At 41.5% G+C, this 22,573-nt stretch overlaps 1 protein-coding gene across 1 annotated transcript in view; it reads left to right on the top strand.

Annotated features, from left to right (window-relative positions):
* Positions 1-22,573, top strand: part of LOC110535495 (dihydropyrimidine dehydrogenase [NADP(+)]) — a 210,761-nt gene that overhangs the window by 112,006 nt on the left and 76,182 nt on the right. The window contains exons 14-16 of the mRNA XM_036935201.2: positions 5,985-6,149; positions 9,737-9,805; positions 19,015-19,098. Of these exons, the coding sequence (XP_036791096.1) occupies positions 5,985-6,149; positions 9,737-9,805; positions 19,015-19,098 (318 nt within the window). The remainder of the gene's footprint in view (positions 1-5,984; positions 6,150-9,736; positions 9,806-19,014; positions 19,099-22,573) is intronic.

Below are 22,573 nucleotides of genomic sequence, written 5' to 3'. Positions count from 1 at the left end.
ATAACTATTCAGACCCTTTACTCAGTACTTTGTTGAAGCAACTTTGGCAGCGATTACAGCCTCGAGTCTTCATGGGTATGATGCAACAAACACACTTGTATTTGGTGAGTTTCTCCCATTATTCTCAGCACATCCTCTCAAGCCCTGTCAGGGTGAATGAGTAGCTATGCTGCACGGCTATTTTAGAAGTTAGATCGGGTTCAAGTCCGGGCTCTGGCTAGGCCACTCAACGACATTCAGATACTTGTCCCGAAGCCACTTCTGCATTGTTTTGGCTATGTGTTTAGGGTCGTTGTCCTGTTGGAAAGTGACTCTTCACCCCAGTCTGAGGTCCTGAGCGCTCTGGAGCAGGTTTTCCTCAAGGATCTCTCTGTACTTTGCTGCGTTCATCTTTCCCACGATCATGACTAGTCTCCCAGTACCTGCCACTGAAAAACATACCCGCATCACGATGCTGCCACCACCATGCTTCACCATAGGAACGGTGCCAGGTTTCCTTCAGACGTGATGCCTGGCATTCAGGCCATGGAAACAGTGGAAACAGGATGCGCCTGAGCTCAATTAACTGTCTCATAGCAAAGGGTCTGAATAAAGTATTTTTTAAATTAGTTTTTTCCGTCAATGTGCAAAACAATTCTTAACATGTTTTCGCCTTGTCATTATTTTTGATGGGCAAAAATATTGAATCAATTTTAGAAAAGGCTGTAACGTATCAAAATGTGGGAAAAGATCTGAATACTTCCGAATGCACTGTATCTACCTCGATTACCTCGTACCGCTGCACATCGACTTGGTACTATTACCTCATGTACATTAGTCAAGTTGTCATTACTTATTGTGTATATGTTCTAACTTTTACTATTACGTGTTTTACTTCTATTATTCTTTTTCTATTGTCTTTCTCTCTGCATTGTTGGGAAGTAAGCATTTCACTGTTAGTCCACACCTGTTGTTTCCAAAACAGTTTGATTTGGTAAGGGTTGAGGTTAGGATTAGACTAGGGATAGGGTTGGTAGATATTGAAATGTTTCTGATATTCTGTAGAGCATCTACAGATGGACTCTCCAAATAAAGTGTTACCTAGTTTTTTCTTTCCAACAGCAATGACATAATTTAACGTCTGCATGTTATTTTTAGCACAGAGGTTTTACTTAAAATTCCAACATCAAATACTTACAGTACCAGTCAAAAGTTTGGACACACCTACTCATTCCAGGGTTTTTCTTTATTTTCACAATTTTCTACATTGTAGAGACATTGTGAAGACATCAAAACTATGAAATAACACATGGAATCATGTAGTAACAAAAAAAGTGTTTAACAAATTAAAATAAATATTATATTTTTGAGATTCTTCAAAGTAGCCACCCTTTGCCTTGATGACAGCTTTGCTTCTTCTAGTGCAGTCGCAAAAACCATCAAGGGCTATGAGTTACCAGCCTCATTAGAGTTACCAGCCTCAGAAATTGCAGCCCAAATAAATGCTTCACAGAGTTCAAGTAATAAACACATCTCAACATCAACTGTTCAGAGGAGACTGCATGAATCAGGCATTCATGGTCGAATTGCTGCAACAAAAAAAAACACTACTAAATGACACCAAAAAGATGAAGAGACTTGCTTGGGCCAAATTGATAAGTCCAAATTTGAGATTATTGGTCCAACCACGGTGTGTTTGTGAGATGCAGAGTAGGGGAACGGATAGTCTCCATATGCATGGTTCCCACCTTGGAGTGTGGAGGAGGTGTGAGGGTGCTCTGCTGATGACACTGCATGTGATTTTTCTTCGATTTCAAGGGCACACTTAACCAGCATGGCTACCACAGCATTCTGCAGCCATCCCATCTCGTTTGCGCTTAGTGGGACCATCATTTGTTTTTCAACAGGACAATGACCCAACACACCTCCAGGCTGTGTAAGGGCTATTCGACCAAGAAGGAGAGTGATGGAGTGCTGTATCAGATGACCTGGCCTCCACAATCACCCGACTTTAACCCAATTGAGATGGTTTGGGATGAGTTGGACCCCAGAGTTAAGGAAAAGCAGCCAAAAAGTGCATTATGTGGGAACTCCTTCAAGACTGTTGGAAAGGGGAAGCTGGTTGAGAAAAATACCAAGAGTGTTCAAAGCTGTCAAGGCAAAGGGTAGCTGCTTTGAAGATTCTCAAATATTACATATATTTTGATTTGTGTAACAATTGATTGGTTACTACATGATTCCATGTGCTATTTCATAGTTTTGAAGTCTTCACTATTATTCTACAATGTAGAATATAGTAAAAATAATGAAAAACCCTTGAATGAGTAGGTGTGTCCAAAATGTTGGCTGGTACTGTAAGTACTAGCTGTTCTTTTTGAGTACATTGTATTAGTTCTTGCTGTTCTATATCACTCTTAAGAAGTTCCCGTGTGTTTTACCCTCAGTCCGATGACGATCTTTACTGGCAGACATGCCACTCTGCCTCTGAATGGTAAAATATTTGGCTTGGTATTAGCTCTAGTCTGTGGTCTAATGTGGAGGATTATCTCCTTTAAGTCTGTATGTACTGCTCTTGACCTCTCCTGTCGAGAGAGAGAGTGTGTTACTTCCCCAAGGCATCTAAACATATGTTGTACAATAGACAATAATTTAAAATCACAGGAAAAAAAGGAGGACATTAAGAAAAAGAAGAACAAAACCTAAAAGAGAATGTGTTCACTTAACAGTTATTGCCATTACCCCCAACCTCTCTTAGCAGTAATGACAGTCCCAATCACCACGATAAATGTGGTTAAAATGATTTCTCTCTCTCTCAAATATTCAACACGTACAAATACACGGCTAAAAACGTAATATGATACAATAAAACACTGTAAATGTGTCGTGATGCATGTGTTAAGATACACATTAAATGGTGTCTCTCTCTCATTCTTTCTCTCTTCTCTCGTTCTTTCTCTCTTCTCTCGTTCTTTCTCTCTCTCATTTTCTATGTCCCTCTGTCTCCCTCTCTCTCTCTTTCTCTCTCTCTCTCTTTCGAATTCCAACTGTGGAAAGGATTTACCATGATAAGGCCATTGAAGCAATGACCGTATAGCTGCTTGTGTTAATAAACACAGAATATAGCTCAAAATCACAAGAGGGGCTTTGTGTGTGTGTGTGTGTGTGTGTGTGTGTGTGTGTGTGTGTGTGTCACAGACGGTGCAGTCCACTGCATTTGATTAGTATTTCTCGCATGTGTTCCTTTCTCAAAAGGCTGCTTGCTGTACTGGGGGGATTAGAGACCTGTGTCGACGTGATAAAGCCAAGTCGGCCCCTAAACATAAACAGACCTGTTAACCAATCACATGAGAGAAAGGGAAGTCAGCTCGCCTCGCTACCATTGTCCATTTCGACACGATCCTTCTTGTCAGGGGACAGCAGGGTAGCCCTGTTTCCCAACCAGGCAAGGAGTCCTTGAAATTAAAGAAGTAGTCACAGACTGCTCAGCAGACATTTTAATCCATGCACTCAATAACAAGTAAAGGCCTTCCGGTCACACCTGGACCAGGCTTACTATGTTCTACATGGTCTAGCTAGCTGAACAATTCTGTTGAAATGAAGTGTATTTTGTTACGTAACACGGAGAGAGATGGAAAGAGAGAGAAAAGTGGAAGAGGAGAGAGAGAGAGAGAGAAAGGTGGAAGAGGAGAGAGGGAAAGAAAGGTGGAGGTGGAGGAGGAGGGAGGAGAAGTAGGGGACTAGCCTTATCTCTTGCCACTGTATGTGGCACCTGTGTCTCGGTGGCATGCTGTTGCTCTCCCTTTGGGCAATTTTCATGGTTTCCAGTAGTTTAATATTAAAACTCATGTTCCGCCCTGTCTTGATAATAAATAAGCCCAGCAGCGTAATGTTCCCTGGTCACAGTCTTCATTAAATAGCAACTTGTAGATCCGCCCCAAGCCCTGGGGATGGCTGCCTCAATTCTCCACACTCGCCCGCCCCCCCCCCTCCCCCTTTTTTTTCGTATTTCTTTGTCACCTGAGGGTACCACCACACTTCTATGATAAAATGGGGAGAGGAAAAACACTATTTATTTTCAATGTTTCTGTACAAATTAGGAGCAACTTCTTCCAGCTTCTGTAAGACAAATATTATATTCATCCTGGATAGACAGACAAACCTGTGATTACCTATATCCCTAAGTAGGTTTGACTCTACAAACAACTGTCCAAGCTAACGCTTGCGGGGGATGTAGAATATGTGAAATCCTGTACAACCAGCTATAGTGTGATTCGTTATAGTGTGGAACACTTGAACCGACGGCACCGTTTGGCAGATAAAGTGTTAAAAAGGGAACTCAGATTGTGGCCATGCTGCGTCTTATTCAGACATGCAAATTAGTACTAATTACAGCTAATTAATTTTTTTTTGTCTATGTAGTTCGAAAAATGTCCAAATGTTATGAAATTAAGTTTCCATGCTATTATCTTAATTGTTTGCATTAAGGTTGTTCCCTAAATATATATGTAAATTAATTCAGATTCGTTAATGGTTACTTTAATTGGCATTAGTTAATTAGGAAAATAATATGTGTAATATTAAATATAATGTCAATTCAACTTTAGATTTAATCAAGCTATTAATTACAATTGTACCCAGTTTATTCTGCACAGTAATAAACACAATAAGTTATGGCCTCAAAAGGCCAAATATGAGGTCAATATACAGTGCAAGTTGCAACACAATGCAAACCAAACAAGCTAGCTACTGTACAGGATCTGCACTGTACCTTTTCCCCTAATGCTGTACACTGAAGGCCAACTGTTTGTTGTTCTACACATAGTGACCTTCTATTTGTAGTACTTGTATGTGTTTTGAGATGTGCCAAAGCCATCAGCAGGTTGGTCAACGCATTAGCTTGGTGCCAGCTGCCTCCCCTGGCCTGGACTGGCTCAGGCTTGGATGTGATGTATACTGCACTCTGATTACACTTCCAGGGGAGGACTTCACAAAAATGCTGTTCCTTTTCTCTTCCCCTGTTCCCCTTCACAGGAATGTAATTACTGCTGGACATTATGGCCGTTTGGCAGATTTTTTTGTCCATGAACCATTGCCAGGTTTGATGTATGTTTCTGTCGCGTGGAGGGTAAATCTATCAGAGAGAGAGAGAGAGAGAGAGCGAGAGAGAGACTTCTGAAGGGGTGAGGGATCTCAAAGTACTCATTCAGCAAAAAAAAAGACAACCTTATGCTGCATAAAACACACAGAAAGAGAGAGAGAGGGAGAGAGACGGAACAAGACAGAGAGACAGAGCTGACCAACTGAGATATATTATTAAATCATTTCAAGTTGATGAATTAATTCCTTAATTTTGTCACGTAAAATCTTTTCTCTCAGTGTTGACGGCTCTTCATCATCTGGGCTGTATTTCTAAAGAGTTGCTCCGGTCAGTATCTGATTAAAGATGAAGTTAGTTCAGACCACAAAGCACCCTGGGATGAGTTTGTGTCATGTATTTTTTATAAAATATTACTGTAATTGTCTTTTCTTATGGTGTTTTACAGGGAAAAAATATGAATTTAGAACGTATGACTGGTAACCGGTTTTCCAAAGCCTTGGAAGAGATCCATTGAACAACTGAAGTAAAAGCTAGAACTGCTCTGATATTTACTTCTACCGCTGTAGATTTATGAAACTGTACGTGTAGGTAATTACATATATTTAACAGAGCCACTTTGGAATGGCCTGCAGAAATAGAAAAGGTCTCATCTGAAGAGTACACGTGTAAGTGTGCTACTGAATAACATGAGTTGACGATAACATTACAACCACTTTAACATCATTGTCTTGCTTTCTTGTTCCCTAGGTTTTAGTCACTTGGAGGTGCACTAAAAAAGGGTTTACTTTATAACATTGTTGTGTTGCTTTCTTGTTCCCTAGCTTTTGTTCACTTTTGAAGTGCACTTAATGGTTTTAATCTATATAACCACTATAACGTTGTTTTGTTGCTCTCTTGTTCCGTATAGGACTTGGTGACCAACGTGTCTCCCCGCATCGTGCGTGGGACGACCTCAGGCCCCATGTTCGGTCCGGGACAGAGCTCCTTCCTCAATATCGAGCTGATCAGTGAGAAGACTGCAGCCTACTGGTGCCAGAGTGTTACCGAGCTCAAAGCTGACTTCCCCAACAAGGTAAGTTACTGCCCTATGGGCCTTGATCAAAAGAAGTGCACTATAGGGACTAGGATGCCATTTGGGACACACTCCCACAGTATATCTGTCTAATGAGCTTGTATTGAAATAGCAGAATGGAGTGCCATTCGTTCAAAGGGTTGCAATGTATTGCTTTGTTTATGCTGGATACTGCAATGACAATGACAACATGCTTTTTCCCTGCAAACAAAAATTGGTCATTAGGACGTCCCTGGAACGTCACAAAATGGTTGGCTTAAGTCATGAGGACGTTGTGTCATGGTCCTATGGACATTTTTAGGATGTTCTTGGGATGTTGTCATTGTAACCTGGAGGTTCTGTTTAGTTCCCGGTTTGTTCTAGGGATGTCCCCATTTCAGAACTTTGTTTCATGGTCCTCCAACAGCCCGAAAACATCCTGAAAACATCCTTAGGGACATCCCCAGAACAAACCGGAAACAATGACACAATGTCCTGACCACTTTAGGCAACCATTTTGTGACGTCCCCGGGGACATCCAAACGACTCATTTTTGTTTGCAGGGACGTTTCCTTTGGACCATCATGCAATGTCCTGAAGACTAGTAAAATGACAGTCCTGAAACCGTCGGTAGAAGATCCTGACATGGTCCTCAGTGATGTGCTGGTAACTTACAGTGATTTACACAAATGTCCCCCAGGGAATGTTCCCTTGGGACTATCATGCGTCCTCTTGACCATAATGAAACGTCCCCTTGTGGTCATTGAATGTCCCATATATAACTTCCTATCAGGACCAAATAGGTATATTTTCATAAAATACCTTATAATAACATGATACTGTGATCAAACCGGGACCTGTACTGAACATCCTTTTATGGTCCCGAGGTTAACGTCATGTGTTAATGTTCCAATTAACAGAACATCAGAGTAATAACTTCGCGCAAATACCCTTAAAGGGACCTAATGGGAACGTTGCCTAATGTCCTGAGAACATTCCGTGTTTGCTGGGTAATTTGTTAATTTCTAAGAGTTTGTTCTCCCTACTTTTGGAAACTCCAGATGGACAGTATCAAAGGATTCACTGATGTTCCCCTGACCATTGTTAATGAAAGTCTGAGAGGAATAATGTCACTGATGCCTTCAACAGCTATTGTTAGGTGGATGAAAAAAGACAGTGTGAAATGCCTCTTGTGGTTTTTAGATCAGTCATAGTGTGTTTCTCCTCCCTAGCCCTTTCACAGATCCAGAATGAAGCAGGACAAAGCACTGAGCTCCGTGTTTCCCTGTAAATTAGCGCTTCTGGGATATGTTTCATTGGAACACAAAGGAGCACGGGGGGTGCTATGCCAGTGTGTGTGCGTGACCAGACTGAGCTCTCTCTCAAACTGTACCATGACCTGTAAAGCACACAGACAGAGTACTTTTTTTTTTTCCTGACAAACAGTGCACCAAAGGAAATACTGGCCTATTTGCCCTTCCAATTACCCCAATAGCACCTAGCTTTTTAGGTCAGAGCAGTCTGGACAAATAGCCCCGATTGAGGTGCCGTCCACCAAGTGCCAAATGTGTTCTCATTATCCCTAGTGGTGCTAATAGAGTGGAGTTAAGGAGAGGGGGAAGGGAGCGAAAATTGTCGCACATTTTCCCGTGGGCTATCGGCTGATTCGGCTCTAGGTGACAGTTTCCAGGTGATGTCCGGTATCTCCATGGATACCATGGTGTTGTTAGCGGTAATGGGGAAGAAGAAGTCATTTCTGTAGTGTATAGCTCAGGGCTCCATGGCTCTGTGGTTGAGCTGATAATAACAAGATGATCCTCTCACACACATACAAAGATGCGCATGGACACATAAGTGCACGCGCATATTCAAACACACACATTCACACAGCATCAGAGCGTTTGCAGTGGATGTAACTTGTTTAGACCGAGCAGTGCCTTTGGTACTGTGTTGTTGAGAGAGAGAGACACACACACACACACACACCACCAGTGCCATAGCCGTTGAGATACCAAACCACATCAAGGACAACTATTCAGTATAATGGTACATTTAGCTCTGTTTTACCATCTCCATTTTATGTGTTTCATCTGTAGTTACAGTTTCTCGAGCCACACGACGAGAAACTAGCTAAGCCGAGACGGCGTACCCTCTCATAACATCACCTATGAAAGTCTAATATTCCTGAAATCAGAAAGCTCCAATATGACTAACATGTCAAGCAGGGCCTGCATATTGGCCATTGTAAATGTCATGGAGTCAAGGGGAGCTTTCACTTTATTTGCACAGTTAAATCTAGGTCTATTTAAACCTTCATTAAACCACAGCAGGGCTGGAGTTGCGTCTTGGTGTGTGTCTCTCTGCTGTGGTGGATTGAGGAACCTTCATGCTGTACCTGGCTAGAAGGAGATGTATATCTACTAGATATTTGTCGCTGGAGGGGGTTCAGCCTTTCTGTTTAATGTCCTCCCCTGGATCCTAACTCTTTTAGAAGGCCTGCTGTTGGAACGAGTAACATTAACTGTCTTTTACAACTTTAATACGTAGTACAATAACATAGTTTAACAGTTAATATCTTGGCAAGAAGAGAGGAAGCTGTACAAGGCAGTCACAGTACTTGATTAATAGCTACTTAGCATCAGTGTTTACTTTGAATTCCTTTATAATGTTGATTCAGAAGGAAAGTTGTAGTGTGATCTAATTCCACAGAGATGTAACCTTTTTTCTGTGATTTTCTCTGTATAGACATACAATAAGCTGACCATGAACACACACACACACACACAGTTTCCAGACAGTTATAACACAAAGCAGGCACATCAGATATATGTGGTCAGAAATAATGTTCCTCAATATCTCCAGAAGACGTCCTCTGCCTCCCAGCCAATGGGGGTAGTAGTAGCTCTTACCTCTTTGTGGATTGGACCCATCGGGGATCCTCAGCATCATGTCTATACATCATGGTCCTTTTTATTTCTGTGATTACTTAAAACCGGGAGGCAATATTAAGAAGCAGGGGCCTATATAACCTGTTTTATAGAGGGCTTATTGTATGTCTGGAGGAGAGAGACCTAGTCTAATCCACTCAGAGCCTCCTGCAAATACATGTGTAGGATCTTAATTTGATCTCCCTGTTGCAAGAGAATGTTCCTGAAATGCGGGACATTTTACACTTGTAGTGTATCTAAGGTTTAAAAAGGCTTCTGAAGTTTGTAATTTCCACTTTTAAATTTCAGACTTGATTTTCCCTAGCAAAAATGTATCATAATAATCCATATTTCCTTTCCCTGCAGGATCCTTTTCCTGCCGTAGCAAACGGACTCAAATGAAGATCCTACATCTGTACCTCTCTCTGGTGTTTTTATTGTTTTAATAACGCTGGCAAACACACTGGATTTGTCCTGATCTTATAAAATTATAAATATTGATTTTGTGACTGAGGGAGGACAATGCCGGTGCTTCTTAAAGATAGGATAATGGCTGCCTCCTCTCAGATCTGTTTTCTAATGTGTTGAAATGAAACTTTTAGTTTGAGCCGCAATGGATTTATCACTCAGTGTTATATGATTCTTCTCTTCTTTTCTCTTTGTTCTTCTCTCTTTCTCTAGGTCATTATCTCCAGTATAATGTGCAGCTACAACAAAGCTGACTGGACAGAGCTTGCCAAGATGGCAGAGGTAGGTCTAAGCAATGTTGATTTCTTTCTTCAAATGTAAACACCGAAATGCTTGCCAGGAATGGTTATAACATTATTTCCGGTACTGACATGTTTAGAATTGTCACGACTAGCACAGCTTCTTTCTCTGTGTCCCTCACTTGGGTTATATTTGTGGAATTTGATTTAGATCTTCAGACCAGGCAGAAAGCCACATCCACTGCAAGTGTTTAAACACCCCAAATATTGAATGAGAGGGATGTAATCCTGGATTTGGAGTGGGTGCAACATTTAGTTAAATGTTTATCTGCCCTAAACCTGTGGTAGGCTGCCAAGTGGCTGTAAGCACGGAGACAGATGACACTGTGGGAGTGAAACAATGATGGAGGGAGGGAGGGAGGGAAAGGAGGGAGGGGATGTGGATATGGAAGCTTTTACAGGCCAGACATCTTCAGGCTCACCCATATGTGAGGTTGGAGTGCTCCAACTCTCCCCCCTTCCCCTCTACCCTCCCTCTTCCCCCATTCCCCTCCCAAAGCTTCTTAAACACGTCCCTGATCGCATCAAACACTGACACTGACAAGGACAAGGTGTTTCAAACATGTGCTACATGGCTGTGGGGTTTCTTTTTTTAACCAACAGAGAACTGATCTAGCAGTGTTCTCTTTATGTTTCAGGGCGTTGTCACACACAGTTCTGAGCTATAGTTCCAATCACAGTTTGTTTATTTGTGACAGTGTATGGGGGGGGGGTCCGGGTTGTTTCACATTTGCCAAATGTTAAACGAACTGAAATGCCTAAAGAAAGTGATGTGCTCATGCAACCATTAGTTTCATACATCTATGATCCTCATGGAGCATCACTTGTGTGTCCCAATCATCATATTTCGCTTTGGTCTTCCAACAACATGCGGGAGGAAAACGGTGAGACAGCCGCTCTAACTGAAACGTGCATTGAATATTAATTAGCCTACATGTACATCCGTGGTCTCCCCTAATATGCATAGGATGCGCTCAGAAATTAGCTGCTACTCACAAAATGTTTCAGAGATATCAAGTTATGATAATGCGTGCATTTGATCAAATGCTCACATTCAAACAGACAAAAATTCTGCTCGCCTCTGGTTCCTTTCCTGTGTTTGGTTCAGACTGCGTTCACACCTGCAGCGAACTGTACCACGGTATGAATGATAACGGACTGAGACCACCCTTTTTGAGTGAACCACAGTGCATTGTTTGGTGCGTGCCTGAGTGTACATAGTGTTCACACCAGTCTAAACGAACCAAACTAAGGGGGTAAACACACCAGAGTTTGGAGAAACCGCTCCAAAACAATTTGGTGTGAAAGACCCCTGAGATAAACTGAGGTAGCTAGGCGTAGGCATACCATGGTTACGTCAGGTTTAGCAACTGCTCAGCTAATCAGAGTTGACTCGCATATCTCAACCGCTTAATTGTGCTAAAGGAAAATGTCAGAATGCAAACAGGTTTAACTGCTCAATGTGTTAATGCCGCTATTGATTTCATTGATGCGCCACTCTCTCTCCTACCTCATTTAAAACAACCTGTCAGGCTTCCCTCTCCATCCCCACCTCCCCAACCATCATCATCACCATCAGATCTCCTAGAATATATTTGATTTAAAGTATGTTTTATTTTCCTTCCTTTCTCCCTCCCTTAATAAACCCTCCCTCCTCGTCTCACTTTAAGAATATTGATATCATAGTTATTCACTTAGCATGCCTCCTTATCCATGAAGAATTTATACAGTCATAAAATAGGATTGAGGATAACCCAGTGAAACCAGCTATGCAGGATAAGTACCTTGGCTATGACTATGTCTGTGATAGTGCACATAGGATTTGAACCCTCCTCCACCCATTGTACCGAGGCCAGATCCCTACACACTTCTCCGCAGGAGAACCCTGAGAGGTCCGAAGGGTTTAAAGATGCCCTCTAGCCATGACTTTACATGGGGAATATTTCATCTTATTTTCCTTCTGTGAAAACCCCTTGTTGCAACACCAGCACAGATGGGAGCAGTAGGGGGATATAGTCTAAATCGGGAGGTTGGAAAGAGAAGGGGTTCGTTTTGGTGAATGGTCCAGGTTCGGCAGCAACACACCTCAGGAGGAAGAACCGTTAGAACCGCTCTTTTATTCTTCTTCAGCACATCTATTGTGCGTCTATTTAACTACCTGTAGCAGTGGAAATATGAAATAAAAGCTGTGTTGCTATGGCAACTCCGTTTTCAAGGAAAGTCAACCATTCATTTCCACTTTGAAATCTGTAAGAGAACACTTAACACTGTTCCTTGCCTAAGGGTACTACTTAAAAGTCGTTTTTTTCTTCCTCGCCCTCCTCCTTACTGAAGTGTCAATCTGAAGTGAAACATTTCCCTACTTTCAACTGTCACTCCAGTTCAGTCAACTTTCCTCCTTTTTCCCCTTTTCGTTTCTCATTTAAAAATTCCCAGCTTTGGAGAGGAAAGGTTGCATCATAGCCATGTGCTAGAGGCTACAATTCCTAAAGTAAAATTCTTACTGTGAGACATTCCTATTTTATTCAATTCAATACAAAACAGATAAGAGAAGAAAAAATGGAAACATTGATGGTGATAGTCTATGAACGCCTTAACATTAGAACTGCCAAAGCCGACGCCCACTGCCGTTGGATTTTGAAATTAAAATAGATCTGCCATTTTGTAGGCAACGTCCTACTCCTTTCCTGACTTTTCCTAGATATTTGTATTTTACATTGCTCAGTTGTCAGAATTTTTCAATTACAAACAGAAAATTATTTAGGGGCTGCTTATCAATTATTATTATATATACACTACCGGTCAAAAGTTTTAGAAAGGTTTTTCTTTATTTGTACTATTTTATACATTGTAGAATAATAGTGAAGACATCAAAACCACAAAATGTAACACATGGAATCATGTAGTAACCCAAAAAATATTTTAGATTCTTCGAATAGCCACTCTTTGCCTTGATGACAGCTTTGCACACTCTTGGCATGCTTTCAACCTGCTTCACCTGGAATGAAGCTTCAGTCTTTCCAACAGTCTTGAAGGAGTTCTCACACATGCTGAGCACTTGTTGGCTGCTTTTCCTTCACTTATCCCAAACTATCTCAATTTGGTTGAGGTCGGGGGATTGTGGAGGCCAGGTCATCTGATGCAGCACTCCATCACTCTACTTTAAAAAAATATATATATATTTTATGGGTTGGATCAGCTTTAATATTGCTGATAGATTGTTGCTTCCATCAATGCAATTGTCTGCCATTCCCCATATATTTTTTGGGGAAAATATATATAAACATACATACACATACCCATTTACATACAGTTGAAGTTTACATACACTTAGGTTGAAGTCATTAAAACTATTTAATTTTTTTCACGACACAAATTTCTTGTCAACAAACTATAGTTTTGGCAAGTCGATAGTTTTATCTACTTTGTGCATGACACAAGTGATTTTTCCAACAATTGTTTACAGACAGATTATTTCACTTATAATTCACTGTAACCCAATTCCAGTGGGTCAGAAGTTTACATACACTAAGTTGACTGTGCCTGTAAACAGCTTGGAACATTCCCCAAAATGATGTCATGGCTTTAGAAGCTTTTGTTACGCTGATCCACATAATTTGAGTCAATTGGAGGTGTACCTATGGATGTATTTCAAGGCCTACCTTCAAACTCAGTGCCTTTTTACTTGACATAAATGCTTTAATATTTAATCATTTCTGCCCTCCAAATTCATATTCATTATATAAATAGGCCCTTTTAATTGTCTGACTTGCCATTCCAAATAAAATGGAATATTTTTTCTTCATATAATTTGAAAAGGAGGTGTAGGCAAGACCATAAGCAAATAGGTAAACTGATATGACTAAGGAGGTAATCAAGGTGATTTTTCCACAAATAGACAGGTATTTTCCTTTCCATTGTAGCAAGACTTTCTATTAAAATGTATTGGAGTGAGATCATTTCTTTCTTTCTGGATATGTATACTGACTATGTCCACATCCTCGTCAGACCCTTTTATTGGTAAACTACACAGTAATGTAAAAGTTGAATTTTTTTAGTGATCCAATATGTCATTTAGTACACTTATCATAATTTGGTTTTAATACATGGAGGTTAGAAAAAGTATCTAAATCCTTTATGAGGCTGTGGAGGGAATCTAATTGTGGTTTTAAAAGAAAACATGAATCATCAGCGTACAATGACACCTTTGTTTTTAAACCCTGGATTTCTAACCCCTTAATATTATTGTTGGATCTCATTTTAAAAGATAACATTTTGATGGCAGTAATAAATAGATATGCCGACAGTGGACAACCCTGTTTTACTCCCCTTGACAGTTTAAAACTTTCTGAGATGTAGCCATTATTTACTATTTTACACCTAGAGTTACTATACATAACTTTAACCCATTTTATAAGAGATTCTACAAAATTGAAATATTCCAGGCATTAACTCCAGTCATACTTTATCAAAAGCCTTTTCAAAGTCAGCTATGAAAACCAGGCCTGGTTTCCCCGATATTTCATAGTATTCTATTGTTTCCAGGACTTGTCTTATATTGTCTCCAATGTACCGTCCATGTAAAAAAAACTGTCTGATTAGGATGAATAATATCTGACAATACCTTTTTAATTCTATGTGCCAAGCATTTTGCTAGAATTTCTGCATCACAACACTGAAGTGTATGAGGCCTCCAATTTTTTGAATGGCCTGGATCTTTATGAATACCACTTGGATCCTGTTTCAGTAATAATCATATCAGACCTTATTGTTACCTGTCCGATAATCTTCCATTTATATAGGAGTGGTTAAAACATGCAAATAACAGTCCTCTGTGTATATCAAAAAGGTTTGGTATAACTCCTCTGGTATGCCATCCAGTCCTGGAGTTTTCCTGGAATTAAAGGCTTTAATTGCATCAAGAAGTTCCTCCTCCTGTAATTTGGCCTTCACATGAGTCTTTCTGTACAGATGTTAATTTTACATTATTAATAGGGAAAGAATCCATAACATTAGCTTTGGTTAGTGGAGATGGAGGAGACTGAAACGAAAACATATTCTTAAAGTACTTTACTTCAATGAGTGACTTCATCATTTGTAAAAAAGTTTAAATAAAAAATATTTGGTAGCATTTCTATGTTTATTTTTATAATATAATCACTCTCCTTCTTGGTCAAATAGCCCTTACACAGCCTGGAGGTGTGTTGGGTAATGACCCTGTTGTAAAACAAATGATAGTCCCACTAAGCCCAAAACAGATGGGATGGCGTATCGCTGCAGAATGCTGTGGTAGCTATGCTGGCTAAGTGTGCCTTGAATTCTAAATAAATCACAGACAATGTCACCAGCAAGGCACCCCCACACCATAACACCTCCTCAGTGCTTCATGGTGCGAAATACACATGCGTACATCATCCGTTCACCCACACTGCGTCTCACGAAGACACGGCGGTTAGAACCAAAAATCTCCAATGTCCATTGCTCGTGTTTCTTGGCCCAAGCAAGTCTCTTCTTCTTATTGGTGTCCTTTGGTGGTGGTTTCTTTGAAGCAATTCGATCAAGAAGGCCTGATTCACAGTCTCCTCTGAACAGTTGATGTTGAAATGTGTCTGTTACTTGAACTCTGTGAAGCATTTATTTGGGCTGCAATTTCTGAGGCTGGTAACTCTAATGAATTTATCCTCTGCAGCAGAGGTAACTCTGGGTCTTCCTTTCCTGTGGCGGTCCTCATGAGACAGTTTCATCATTGCGCTTGATGGTTTTTGCGACTGCACTTGAAGAAAATTTCAAAGTTATTTTTCCAGATTGACTGACCTTCATGTCGTCAAGTAATGATGGACGGTCGTTTCTCTTTGCTTATTTGAGCTGTTCTTGCCATAATAAGGACTTGGCCTTTTACCAAATAGGGCTATCTTCTGTATACCACCCCTACCTTGTCACAACACAACTGATTGGCTCAAACGCATTAAGAAGGAAAGAAATTCCACAAATTCACTTTTAAGAAGGCACACCTGTTAATTGAAATGCATTCCAGGTGACTACCTCATGAATCTTGTTGAGAGAATGCAGAGAGTGTGCAAAGCTGTCATCAAAGTGAGGGGTGGCTATTTGAAATATAAAATATAATTTTTTGGTTACTGCTTGATTCCATATGTGTTATTTCATAGTTTTGATGTCTTCACTATTATTCTGCAATGTAGAAAATAGTACAAATAAAGAAAAACCCATGAATGAATAGGTGTTCTAAAACTTCTGACCGGTATTGTATATATTTTCTACAACTATTACTTCATTCAGGGTGCCACGAGAAATGCATTTTTTTGTCTGCTTGTGGTGTCAGAAAGACCGACAGACAGATAGACTGTATCTGTCCTTAAGGCACTTTTATGGCTCATATCTTGTTTGTAATACCCGTGGAGATCACACCAACATTGATGCTCTAGAGTCTGTGACGGTGCTAGGTTATGTTTCCCTTATCAAGTTGTGGGTTGATAATCCATGTCAAAGGCAGTGTCAGGTTGCATAAATATCTGCTTGGGGCCTCTGGCTTGGTTATGGAGCGTATCGTTCAACCTCTAGAAGCTCTCCTCTCTGCTTCCTGGTCTCTCCTGGATCATGATCCCGATGTACAGTATCTGTCCCATATGGCACCCAATTCCCTTAATAGTGCACTACTTTTGACCAGAGCTTTATCGCCCCTGGGACAAAGTATATAAATATTAATGCAATGCTTGGCCTTTATTTCCTATGCGCATGGCCTGCTTCATACATTGTGCATTTACAATTTATACAGCTGGAGTAGAGCCTAATTCATAATTGGGTTCAAGTGTATCTATACTTCAGTCTGTGATACCGTCTCTCTCTCTCTCTCTCTTTGTGTGTGTGTGTGTGTGTGTGTGTGTGTGTGTGTGTGTGTGTGTGTGTGCGCGTGGCGTGGCGTGGCGTGCGTGCGTGCGTGCGATTTGACGGGTTTAAGATGTTTACAGCTTTGACAGTGTCGTACCCTTTTCTCCATGTTTTTTTTCTGGTGTGTGTGTGTGTGTGTGTGTGTGTGTGTTTGTATGCACCCCTAAAATGCAGGTCCTAATATGGTACTGCACTGTCCCTCATAATGGTTCTAAATGATCAGTGATGTGCGGTCAGAGTAGGCAGAGTAGATAAATGTTCATTATTTTTTGTTATTTCATGTTTTTCCTCAATGATTCTGGTGTTTTTTATGCTAAAAAATATCAACATTTGCTAAAACTGCATCCAAATCTCAGGAAAGGCGCCTGGGTTTTCATGCCTTCCTTCCCTTCCGTTCAAATCGTTGACTCACGTTCCTGACTCCAGTCACTGTTAATGGACAGGGTCAGCATATGCCTCGCTGCTTTGGCTAGCTTCGTTCGTTGCATTGAGCGGATTTCATATTTTGCACATGCGCGTTGCCTAAACATGTTGTGTGGATAAGCCTGGGGTAAGCTATGCACATTTGGGCGTGTCTACATAATTTGGTGCTCGCATATCTCCTACTGAACAAAGCTAACTAGGTCCATGTTGGATTTCCATGGAAAACTTGGTATGATTCAGATAGAGACCAACACCTACACTTCCTGATATTCATGAGGGGAAGGTACAGAAAACTATCCGATTGAATGCATCACACTCGGCCTGACAGACACAGCAACCTGGAGCAGACAGCCGATCAGAGATGAGAGGAGAGGGATGTTCTCTTTCTTTCTCTCTCTCTCTCTCTCTCTCTCTCGCTCTTGCTCTCGCTCTTTCTCTCTCTCTCGCTCTTGCTCTCGCTCTTTCTCTCTCTCTCTCTCTTGCTCTCGCTCTCGCTCTTTCTCTCTCTCTCTTTCTCGCTCTTTCTCTGTCTCTGTCTCTCTCTCTCTCAACTTAATTTAAATTCAATTCAAATTGATTTATTGGCATGGGAAACACATGTTTACATTGTCAAAGCAAGTGAAATAGATAATTAACAAAACTGTCTCTGTCTAGCTGTTTCTCTCTCTCTCTTTCTCTGTCTCTCTCTGAGCTGGGGGGGATGGGATGAAGACATGTCTAACACACAGTCTCTGTTCTCTGTTGTGTACATGATACACTCGCCTCATCCTTGGCTCTCTAAACTGAGCCCACAATATCAAACACCTCCCCCAACCATCTTCCTTCACATATCATCGCAAAGTTTATTATGATCTGAAATGAGAGAGAGCGAGGAAAAAAGACTATAGAACAAAATAAATTCGCCGGCCACCCCCTCCCTTTACTCCACGAAGGGCTTAAGGAAGAAGGGTGAAATTAAACATGATTGATAATTGGCTTTGGGGATCCCGATGCATTATGACCATGTTGTGACTGCGTTTGGGCCTCAATTGACCATGAAATGTGCACTTTGTAAGGCTAAAATGCTTATTATTCTTTTCTCTCTCTCTAATGGTTGTCAGTCTGAGGCCAAATCATAAATCCGCAGCTGGAGACTCTCTGGCAGGTTTGTGGAGCTGTTTGTAATTGTTTAAATCCCTCTTGTGATGTGTTTTAAAGCCCCCACGGAAACGTAATTGCCTGTCAGATGCCTTTCCGGCTCAGCCGTTGCTTCTCTCGCGCCGCTCTTCTCTCGATGCGTTCACTCGACGCCCTAGTCTCTCGCTCGCTTGCTCTCTCGCTCTCTCTCTCTCTCTCTCTCTCTCTCTCTCTCTCCACCAGTCCATGTTACAGTGTCATCTGATGCCGATCCATGCGAAACAGTTATAATTTGTCTCATCTATTTTAGGGCCCTCTTTTTCCAGTCTCCATTGTTTTGTATTGAATTGCATTTCGGGTAAATGTACAGTGTGTGTGCATCTTCAGTACATCTGCAAATCCGCATCCACTTCATGCTGTGGTGTTGATGCGTAAATAAATGGAATATCAATCCGACATGGTGTAACACGGAAATGCACGCAAGTGAATGAATTGTTAAAAGATCCATTCCTTAACCGAATTCGTGGGAGAACATTTTGGGGTATGAAATCTGCCCAGGTTTTTGACATGAACAACAAATCAAATGCATGTGAATAATATTGTAGCTCTTGGTTTTTCCCCCCAAAAAGGAAAGGTGATGGCATCTTCCATTTAATTAAAATGTGTTCATGGTGATCATTTGTATCAAAAAAATATAAAAAAGCTTGTGATAACGATCTGGTTCTGCCTGTGTTATTCTTTCAACAGGCCTCAGGAGCTGATGCCTTGGAGTTGAATCTGTCTTGCCCACATGGTATGGGGGAGAGGGGCATGGGACTGGCCTGTGGGCAGGTAAGCCCTCAGCTCAACTACTGTGTGCCTCTGTGAACAAACACCTTTTTGACTGACTGACTGACTGAAGACTCAACTCTACTACTGACGTTGCCATAGTGCACGCCTCACTGACTTCTCAACTGCTGTAAGCCTCAGTGCAGACTTCAGACTCAGACTGCACTTGACTACAAGTTGAAGTATCGACTACACACCTATTTTTGTGAACATCTGGTTAGATACAGCTCTTATAAAAATTGAATGATCACACTGTCAGATACACCAGACAGTCTGCTTTCTAATGGACTCTGCTCTGTCACGGAGAAACCACTGTTCTACCACTACAGCTGAGCGGAGTCAACAACTCCTCTCTGTTGCTCTGCTACTGACTCCTACTGTACGATGCCATGGTGGTGACTGATAAATAGCATTCAGCATATCAGTAGTTCATTACATCGGCAGTGTGGAGGTAGTTCAACATGGCTGATTTTAGAAGATTTTCTGAGCGAGTAGCTGTAGCTCTATGACTGTCTGAATATCTCAGTGTGAGAGTGATTATATTCAGGGTGTGTCGAATCAGACTCGAAGGTGGAGCTATCCACTTGGGTGCTTTTCCCAGTGTAGGAGGAGTAAAAGGGGGTGCGTGATCTGGTACGAGGTGGGACACAGGCAATGAAAACCACTGAAGGAGTGGGTTGGAGCGTTTATTCGGGTTTAATGGAGACTGACTCCACTCCAATGGAGCGTCGACGTCTCCTCAGCGCCCTCCTAAAATACACATCTTTCTATAATTTCACATTTAGTGGAAACATTTAATGATTGTAATAATCCATACGGGGCAATCCTTCTCTATCTGACTTGGCTTCTCTCAAATGAGATGCTGCATTGTCTGAGTTTAATGTAGCGTTTTAGTTAAACGGTTCGAGCATGTGACTGTAGTCAACACTTCTATTTGTTCGCTTGATGCATGTCATCAGTATGGAATATGAGCTGGGATGGGCAGATCAAGTCACCAGGGAATATAATGTAAGTTTTAAATAAGCCTTTGGCTGTTTGACGTGTTCTCTTTTTATTTTTATCTTTTATTTTTTTTACGGACATTGCTTCTTTTATTACTATTTTTTCTGCTCTTAACCCCAACCGTACACCATGTTGTCCACCGGTAGACGACCACACACATTCCCTCACACTGTCTAAACTCACCGTTTTAATGTCAGAGACGATATGTGAGAACCTTCTTTTGCTAGCAGCCTATCTAAATGTTTACACATTAGCCTGTCTCTCTGTGAGGGTCAGTTGTGCTTTTGACTTGAACATGTGTGACACGGCCTGTCGTCTAACTGCTCGTAGCCCGGCGGTGCGGTGGTCAAGTCAGTAACAGGAATCTCTACTCTACTTTATCTGACTCTCTAACACCACCATGTCTTAACGTTAAAACAAGGTCATTAAAACGCAGAGTAGTGCTGCTCTGGAAGAGGACGGAAGGGGCCTTTTTTAAAAGCCCGGCTATCACAGAGTATCACACCTCTCCGCTCAGGAGGTTAATACCAACCCTCATCAGGTTAATACCAACCCTCATCAGTTTACAGGTTAATACCAACCCTCATCAGTTTACAGCACGGCAGGCAGGCTGTTCTGACTTTTAACGGGTTAAAAATATGTCAAAGAGTTTAAATATACTATACTATCTGAAGACTGATATTCCGTACGCTGATGGTATTGGGATATTGCAGCTTTACAGCTGTAGTGTAGCTTGTAGCCTACCAATCCTGCCTAGAGTTGATCTCAAAATGCTCTGAGCCTCCACTTAGCTCTCATTTTGGATGGGAGCAATACAATGTATCCTTAGGCACAGGATACCATGCCCTCTCAGTGTATGTGGATGTACAGTACAGTACGCATGTGTATTGAGTGGGAGAGGAAGGTTTAGCTTGTAGCTCCACATCACTAATGATGAAACCAGTCTGCTATAAACAGCACAGTGACTAAAGCAGTGTGTGATATACAGTACAGTAAGTGATGAGTGCTGTTACTGTATGTGCCTGAAACAGCACACAGCAAGTTACTATACTATACCACAACCTAAAGGCCTTAGTTATCTGGATACGGATAAAGGCAAAGAATGAAAATCACAGCTTTCCAATCTTACCATCTTGACTTGAGTCCCACCCCAGGCCCGCGGAGGAGAGGGGAATGAATGAAACGAACGTACGAACGAACGAGTTCCCGTCTATAACCGGGGAAGGAGACAAAGCTATTTTCTCTCAGAGTAGCCGTAAATTTCCAGAGTTATATCCCCTCTGCCGTTAGATTTTCTGCTGTAAGACAAAAAGCTAATCAAAGCCATGTGCCCGCAGGCAGGTAACCTCGGAGTGAACTAAAGAGAGGGAGGCAATATCATTCCATCACACCCCGACTGCTCCGCGTGCGTGGCGGCGGTGCCACCTCTCAACGCAACAGCGGGAAAAACATTCGTTCTGACGCTATGGAAATGGTAGGGAAATCTCATTTGAATGTCTTATTAATATGCCATTTCAATCAGTCACTCACAACTGCTCCCTCGGATTATATAACCAACGGTAGCCACTGTACTGTTATCTTTTGAAGATGAGTAGTTTAACATTTTGTTGTAAAAATAAAATAAAAAATCTAATTCAGAACGGATACACCACGTGGACGTTTAACCCTTTATTAGAAACTATTACAACTCGTGGTCTTGGCATTAGGGCTCTGCTCCTTCAGGGTAGCTCACTGCCAGACCTAAGCATCATATAAAGATGCTAAAATAACTACAGGAGGTGGGCACGATATGCTATATGGAATGTTGTGCATTTCAGACTGAAGAACCCATAAACGCCATCAAACAGACCGCCTCTAGCAAGCGCAACATCAACCCAGCACTATTGCCTTAAGTTAACTCAAACTTGTGCTACTGAGAGAGGAGAGATACTCTTGGTATGCACGGTGGTCGCTTCTCCGTAGGCCATGAAGAGTAGGCGGAAAGATGGATCCCTGAGCAGACTACCCACCGAAGGGTCCTGACAGCCGAGATTAATTGAATCCCTGCTATTGGACCATAATAAAGAAAGGCTTCCTTTCCAAACGGAAATTTGGAATAGAAAAGACATATATGGTTATATAACAGAATACATCGTACGGAGGGAAGACCAGACAATGACTGCTGCAGTGGCCATGACATACCATTTAAATTGCATAACACGAACAAACCCCCAGAAGCGAAAACTAAAATGGTAGCTACATATAACCCACCTGTGCTATCCAAATAGCCTAATGTCACTACTGATACATGCACAGAGTGCACAGTGAAAGTGACGTGATAATGTAAACCTAGGCCTACAACATAGAGTACCTGAGCTGAAGCTTACGCCTAATAGTGTATGCCGGTAAGTCATGAGAGAAGAATAGATGACGACCTGGTAACGAGAAGAAATAGACCCCATAGATTGCTAGAATAAGCCTGCATATTAGTGTGTCT

Source organism: Oncorhynchus mykiss, chromosome 11 (genome assembly GCF_057628025.1).
Source record: "Oncorhynchus mykiss isolate SJ-2025 chromosome 11, ASM5762802v1, whole genome shotgun sequence".
Classification (NCBI taxonomy): Eukaryota; Metazoa; Chordata; class Actinopteri; order Salmoniformes; family Salmonidae; genus Oncorhynchus; species Oncorhynchus mykiss.
The sequence above is the reverse complement of the archived record's forward strand: the minus strand, read 5'-3'. Positions and strand labels throughout refer to the sequence as shown.